We start from the raw sequence: 8228 nt of genomic DNA, 5'->3' as shown, positions 1-8228 counted from the left end.
ATAAAAAGTGTTCAATTGATTTTTTTAAAAGTGATTAGATGTGTTGATTTTGATGATAAAACTAATATCATTTACTAGAATACCCTTGTTAATTATAGTTAATGAATGGTTGAATAAAGTGAAAGTTAATAAATAGGGGTATGATAGTGGAAAAATAATAATAAATGCTGCATTGATATTGTAAATTGACAATTATTTTGAGACAGAGAAAAAGTGCAAACGAGACACTTTTTATGAGACGGAGAGAGTAAATAATTAGGGATAATTTTGACAAGTGACAATTGGTGTTATCTTGAACTTTAAAAATGACACTTAAAATGAAATAATTTTTTTATACAAAAAAGACACTTAAAAAGGAACGAATGGAGTAAATGAGAGAAGAATCATTCACTTCTTAGTCATAACCTTAGTGAATAGTTAACTTCTCAAAAAAAATTACATGAGGTTATACAAAACTAAAAAATGATATATCGGTATTCAACGAGCTCTTATTCTTGGTAAAATTGTTGTCCCAACACTTAGTGGAAAGTAGACGAGTTTCTCAAAATTTGGTCGTCTTGTTGCAATTGCATTTGACCAATTTATTTATTGAATTGACAATGTATGCTTTTTTTTAACCTTTTCTCTTTATAAATTCGCCCTATAAAAATTCATGTTGGATTGATTATCTGTATTGGATGGCTTTTAAGTATGCGACATTTTGTACACGTTTATTTAAAACTTTGATTTCCCCTACCACAAACATTTGTAGATTGAATAGACCAACACAAAGAAGAAGTTGATTGTGAGTTTTCTTTTTTGGATAGAATGTATGAGTTTGACACATTGAATGATATTGAAAAGAAATCAAATATATTGGGAAGATCTCAAGTCCTACATTGGTTGGAGATAGAGTCTTGAAAGGGTATATATAAAGTCACATGCATCATCTTATAAGTCGGTTTTATAAGGATGAGTTAGATCAAACTCTAATATGGTATCAGAGCTTATCAAACAGACCATGGATCGCCCACCGTTTAATCCAAGCACCAATTTCAAAAAGAGTGTTGGCATGAGTGTGGGTGTATAATGAAAATATCAAGTCCCAAATTGGTTAGAGATAAAGTCTTGAAAGAGTATATATAGAGTGACATCTCTCACCTTACAAGCTAGTTTTGTAAGGATGAGTTAGGTCAAACTCTAAAATAAATAAATAAAATTGAATGCAGAATGTTCTATATATTTAGAAAGATTCACTTATTTTTATGTGTTTTAATTTATATAGTGGCTTGTCAATATTGAATATATTTAATATTGCATTTATAAAAATGAGGTTATTTATTATATACTTTTTTAAATTTGATTGGTTGTTGAAAATTATATATAGTTACTTTGTAAAAGTTACAAATGTGTAACAAGATGATATCTTTTGGAAATGGATTAACAAAAAAAATGGTGTTTGTCTCGAAACTATGTTCCAGATGCACCCCTGTAATAATCACTACGCGAGAAAAAATGAATAATGTGGTATAAAGGGTTTGTCTCGAAGATATTTTCCAGACCCACTTGTAAAACTATTGATATGGATGGTAACATGGATAATATGGTATAAAGGATTTGTCCACTCGATATGTTTTAGACATACCCCATAAAAATATTGTTATGTGAGAAAAAATAAATAATATGGTACAAAGAGTGTGTCTGAAAGATATGTTATGTATGCACCCATAAAACCCTTAAAACTGATGTTATATGAGGAAAAATGAATAACTTTTTATAAAAGGTGTGTTTGGAAGATATGTTCCGGAAACACCTCAATAACTATTACTATGTGAGGAAAAATGAATAATATTGTGTAAAGAGTGTATCAAGAATATATATTATAGACACACCTTTGAAACCTTTGTAAACATAAGAAGCTGCAATCATAAAACTAAGTAAGAAGCATTTTGTAATTTATCATTTATAAGATGTTACATAAATGTTGCAATCATAAAACTCAACAATCATGAACATGACTAGGAAAATAATATGTTAAGTATCAACGTTTTAACTATGTTATACTCCCTCTGTTCATTTTTAAGTGTCATTTTTTTACCTTTTACACATACCAAGAAAGATAATCAATATTGTTATTTTTCAAACAATAATTATCATTTTATCTATAAAACCCTTAATTATTTATTACATTCATTTTACTTTTTCTCTATATATAATAATTATCTAGGGGTAATTTTAACAAAAGTGCATTTAATACTATTTTGAACTTTGAAAGTGACAATTAAAAAAGAAAAAAACTTATTAAGAAAATGACATTTAAAAAGGAATAGGGAGAGTAACTTATAATTCAAAAGTACAAAGTCTTTATAAATTTACAAAAAAAAAATTATCTATTGAGTATGTCCGCAATCCTACTCCTGATTTGCCTCTTATACTAAAGTGCACTATATGCCTCTAATAATATTGCATGTTATCATGTTTCTCAAAGGGGTGCCTCCCTAGAACTCTCCTACATAAACAAAATCATCAAGTAAAGTAACATAAGATGGCATTTAGGTGACAAACTACATCATGATTCGCCCTAACATATTCATCTCCCAATGAGTTGACCTTGGAGGGGAGGGGGTCACCATCTGGCGCTGGCGACATTTAAGGATGTGAAAATTTGTAATACCATTGAATTTAATTGTATGCATTAGTACATTATCTATCCCCTAACACACTTCATACATCCTCTGCTACCAAATGCTCATTGTAGTCATCAAATATTACATCAGCATTTCTACGATTCATTATAGGATGTGTAACAACTATATGATCCATACTTGAGTTGTCTCAATACATGCTTTGGTAGATGGGGGGGGGGGGGGGGGGGTACATGAGTCAAGTCACATGTGTTAGCCAACTAGAGTACTAACAGATATCCTTTAAAGGTTGTGTTTGATTGTGTCTCCGTATGGAGTGAAACAAATATCTTATGCCAGAATCCGATCAATGGAATGTTTGTAAGTCTCAATCAAAAAAATTCCCCATATGTGGATTAATGAGGCAAGCACGAGGCAACTCTTCATCATAGTCAACAATAGTTTTGCCATTGGACTATATCAGGAAAATGCTCGAGGACCCAGTACTGGAAATAGTTCAAATAAAAATATTAGTATTTATATACAAATTTTTAGAAATAATATAAATTTAATAAGGTATAAGCTGCAAATTACTCGGTTACACCAACTCATATTGGTGTGGAGATAAAGATGACAGAAATTCACTGCTAGATACATATTTATGTATCGAGAAACGCTAATCTCTTGGTGTTCTAAGAAGAAATCAGTTGTGAAGAAGAAATCAGTTGTGGCGTTTTCTTCTTGCGAGGCAGGGTACATTGTAACATCTATGTGTGCGTGTCAAATTGTATGGTTGATGAATTTGATGAAGGAGTTGTCCAACAAAGAGAATGAAGTTGTGACTTTAATGATAGACAACGTTTCTGCGATAAACTTTGCAAAGAATCTCATTGCGCATGGGAGAAGCAGGCATATAGAGATGATATTTCACTACTTGAGAGAGCTTGTGAGTGAAGCAAAATTGAAGTTGGAGTATTCCAAAAGTGAAGATCAAGTGGCCTATCTGCTAACCAAAGGAGTGTCAATTAAAGTGTTTAAGAGGTTGAAGAAAAAGATGAGTATGGAAGACTTAAATTAAGGTGGTGCGTTGAAGAAAAAATAATCCAAGTAGGGTGTAACCAGTTACTTCGGGGATGTAATTGATTACCACCTTGCGTTGTTGCAAAAGAAGCAAATAGAAGCGACATGTGACCGGTTACAACTTTTGTGTAACCGATTACCACCAAGTCAGTAGCAAACAGAAGCAGCATGTAGTCAGTTATAAGATTTGTGTAATCGGTTATCATATTTGCTAGAATCAGACAATAGTTTTGTATAATTGATTACAGTTTTTGTGTAACCGATTACATGCTCAAAAATTTTATTTTTCTATTTAATTAGTTAATTGTACAGTTGTGTATTGAAGAAAAAAATACTCAATTTGAATTGTTAATGATAATGTCTCTATTTTCATCCAATTATCTCTAATTCTCTTTCACTTTCATAATATTTATTTATTAGTGTTATCTTGTTATTGGATTTTGCCCTAACATTTATATTTAATTAATTATTAAATTAAGTGTAAATCTTTAAACGACTAAAAGAAGTTGTTAAATTTTTTGCCATTCTACGGTAGCAATTGATTTTCATATTATAATGTCTCATGATATCACAATTGTTTATAACTGCACAATTATCAACAATATTAGAACTCATCACATATGCAAAATAACAAGCTAAACCATTAACTATATTGTACCAATAAAAAAACCATTAACTATATATGAAGCTCTGATTATATATTTTGCATGTGTCATTAAATAATTATATCTTTTTATTTTATATCTTTTTAAAATTAAGTATAACCTTAATGAAGTACAGTGATCACTACCAATGTTATCTTCTTCCATTGAAATAACTTTAGTGAAGGGGGAGGGAGGGTAGGTCACATGTGTGAGCACATGGAAGTAATAATTTCACTCATGATCTTACACTGAAAAACAGGTGTGTTTTGTTTGTTTCTTAATTTAGTTTCCATTTATTTATTTATCTATCTAATTATTATTATTATTATTATTATTATTATTATTATTATTATATTGCAACTCTTTTTTTTTTATTTAAGGATATTTACAAAGTAATCTTTTTACTTTAAATTTAAATAGTTTTTATTTTTTTATCTTTTTATTAAAATTATTGGAATATTGACGGGTCACTTGCGTAACGTACAAACTATCATATAATTTTTTTTGTAAAGTGAGAAATCAACAATATAAGAGATATAATATTAAAAAATAAATATATTATTAATTAAATACAAAAATATAAAGAAGAAAAATATTAAAATTATTATTTGAATTAAAAATAATAAATGAATTAAAATAAGGGGATAATAGTTATTTTTATTTTATTATATTATTAATTTAAATAATTGAATGTCTATTTTATGAGTTATACAAACAAAATTATTTGGATTAATATCTATTTTCTTCTGTTTTATGAACAAAATTTGAAAATTTACTTGTAGAAAAGGTTTAAATTCCTTATTTGTCTTATTAAAACTCCTTATGTGTCTTATATGTCAACATCAGAGCATTTCATTCATTTTTTTACCACTAATTCGTTTGTGTTGGCTTTATGTTTACGTTTGTTCTAACATTGGGATATGTATCTTCTTTTATCGCGATAAGTATAGCATGATCATTTCATTTGATCATACATTTCATCAAACAAATACATTCATTGGGGTTTAGGTGAAAAGTCAGGGATTCTGGCATTTCGTCTGATCTTATTGGCATACACTCATTCATCTGTGGACTAGAATCAAGAGTATTCCCCAGCCTCAAGACATTATTCCTAAGCCATAACCCGAAGTTTTCTATCCCTAGTCCATCAGCGTAAGCACAACAATTGTCCTAGGTCCAACACATAGACTAATGGTCAACATTAAGAACAAGGTGCAGTTGAATAGAATTATAGATCAAATTACTCATGCAATATCAAATCAAACACATGTCATAATAATATCAAAATAGGTTCATCAAACACAACCTTGATAAAATATAATATTTTATTATAATTAGTTTCGTATAATTATGTTGTATCATAATTAGATAGTTGACCAAATGTTACACATTGATGTATATATATTCTATTCAGATCAATGAGAAGCACACGATTTCCATTATCTTACATGGTATCAATCCTAACCGATCCATCTCTCTAAAAAAAAGCAAACGCATAAACGCGTTTCTTCTTCTCCCTCATTACAGTCCGTTGTCGTATGCTTCTTCTCCCTCCTTGAGGTTTGTTGCCGCAACAGGACTACCGTCTTCTGTACCGCTGCCGCCGAACACGAGAACCACCATATTCTATTGTCTTCCGCCTCTGTTCGTCGTCGCCGCCGTCGCACACCACCGTGCACAAGGACCCACGTGATTCCGATCCCTGTTCTACGATCGACACCTCTGTATCACACCACAACCACACCTTCTCTCCTCCATAAATCAGCCGCTATTGTTTGCGTGTTTGCGTTTTGTATATGTTTTCACAAGTGGTTCTGTTTTGTATGTGTTTTCACCTATCTCTATTGTTTATATGTTTTCACTGTTCCACCTACATCCATGTCTGATTCAGACCATTCAAAACACAGTGACGCCGATACCCACAAATCTGCCTATACTAGTGATTCCGCCCAGCCCAAGAACACCATGTTTCGAGGTTCCAAATAAGAGTTTCATCCCGCTCTTTCCTTCTCCAATATTAGGAACCACATTCCTATTATTCTTGATATGGAAAAAGATCAATATGGTACCTAGGTCGAGCTTTTCTGCATCCATGCTCGCTCATATCGAGTCATGTATCACATCATTCCATCTATCGGAAAAGAGCCATTAGCTGTTACCAGCGCCAACCATGAACAATGGTCCATTCTTGATTCCACTGTTCTTCAGTGGATTTATTCCACTATTTCTACTGACTTGCTGACCACTATTTTGGAACCCAACTCCACTGTAATGGAAGCATGGAATCGCTTGGAAGATATTTTTCAGGACAACCAAAATGCTCGAGCTATCAGACTTGAGCAAGAGTTTTCTAACACTCGTATGGAGGATTTTCCCAATGTCTTTGCTTACTGTCAGCATCTTAATATGCTTTCTAATCAGTTGAGAAATGTCGGCTCCCCTGTCAATAATCATCGTCTGGTCCTTCAGTTGATCTCTGGTCTCCCAGAAGCTTACCGCAGTGTTGCTACTTTGATTTGCCAGAGCAACCCTCTTATGGCATTCTATGAGGCTCGTTCCATGCTCACTTTGGAAGAAGCCGATATGGATAAGATGGAAAACACAGGCTATCATGCTGATATGCGCACTATTCAGCCGAAACCTACTGAAGATACCTCTCAGCATGGCAACCGTCGCCCCGACAACCGTTCTCGCTCCCGTGGCAATCAGGGTCGCGGAGGGGGACGTGGTAACCGCAGTGCACCTCAGTATGGAGCTCCCAACGCTCCCTCACCTTGGTATGCTCCTCCTTAGAAACAACAACAACATTACCCAACCTGGCAACCATGGGGTTGGACTCCACCCCCATGGACTATGCCACCGTGTTCGTATACCACCTCTCAATGGACACGCCTTGTCGGTCCTCCTAAGAAGCCAAGCATTCTAGGACAGTGTTCTCAGGTGTATGCAACCTCTACCTCATCTCAGATACCGACAGACATTAAGACCGCAATCCACACCATATCTCTCCACACTCCTGTCAATCAGTGGTACATGGACACGGGTGCAACATCTCACATAGCCGCATCACAAGGTAATCTCTCGTCTTATTTTCCAGTAAGTAATTTGTAATACCCCAAAATTTACCCTTCATTTTTCCTGGAAGCATACGCTTTACACCTCATGCATGCATTCATTTTTAGGTCATTTAGCATTTGCATTTCATCATGGCAATCGGAATCGGATCCAAGAAGCTTGAACATCATCCAGGACACTTTGTGGGCTCTATTTAGATGATCAGTCAACACAAGGGAAAGACTTAAGTTACTTCCAACAGGGGTCTATTCGTCAGTCAAAACGTTAATCTTGAAGGAGCAAAGGTTTGTTCATGAGTTGTCATGCTCGCTAGGCGAAGCTCACGTGTTTTGAAAAAAAAACGAAAAACGGAAAACGAAAAAAAAACGAAAAGCGAAAATAAATAAATAAATAAAAGAAAAAATCTTGGACTTGGACCTCTCTCATTTGAGCCCACAGGTCCATAAAAATCGGGTTATAAATTCAGAGTTTCAGTGAAACAAAAGACCATTTTATTCCTATTACCCTGTCTGGGAAAAAGATAGTGAGAGAAGAACCCTGGGGAAAAAGATAGTGAGAGAAGAGATAACAGAGTTCAGAGCAACCTCCAGGCAACTCTAAAAGGTTCATTCTGACTCACACACTTTCAGCTCAAGCAAACCCTAACATTGATTTGCAAATCCAGCCGTGCCATTTGATTTCAACCGATCTCTCCAATCAGGTTTGCCCTTATTCCCATTACCTTTGTGCTTTGAAGTTGAATACTCTGAATATTTGAGGTATGATGGATGAATTTCATTAGGTTTTTGCCCACGGGTTCATAATTATGTATGAATGTATAAATAAT

At 33.6% G+C, this 8228-nt stretch overlaps 1 protein-coding gene across 1 annotated transcript; it reads left to right on the top strand.

The window, feature by feature from the left end:
* The first annotated feature begins 6439 nt into the window (after positions 1 to 6439).
* LOC127104524 (uncharacterized) lies at positions 6440 to 7120 on the top strand. Its single transcript, XM_051041708.1, has one exon. The coding sequence runs from the start codon at positions 6440 to 6442 to the stop codon at positions 7118 to 7120; it is 681 nt and encodes a 226-aa protein (XP_050897665.1).
* Positions 7121 to 8228: the final 1108 nt, after the last annotated feature.

The sequence above is a fragment of the Lathyrus oleraceus genome, chromosome 7 (genome assembly GCF_024323335.1).
Source record: "Lathyrus oleraceus cultivar Zhongwan6 chromosome 7, CAAS_Psat_ZW6_1.0, whole genome shotgun sequence".
In the NCBI taxonomy this organism is placed as follows: domain Eukaryota; kingdom Viridiplantae; phylum Streptophyta; class Magnoliopsida; order Fabales; family Fabaceae; genus Lathyrus; species Lathyrus oleraceus.
Note: the sequence above shows the minus strand (reverse complement) of the source record. Positions and strands in the feature narration are given on the sequence as shown.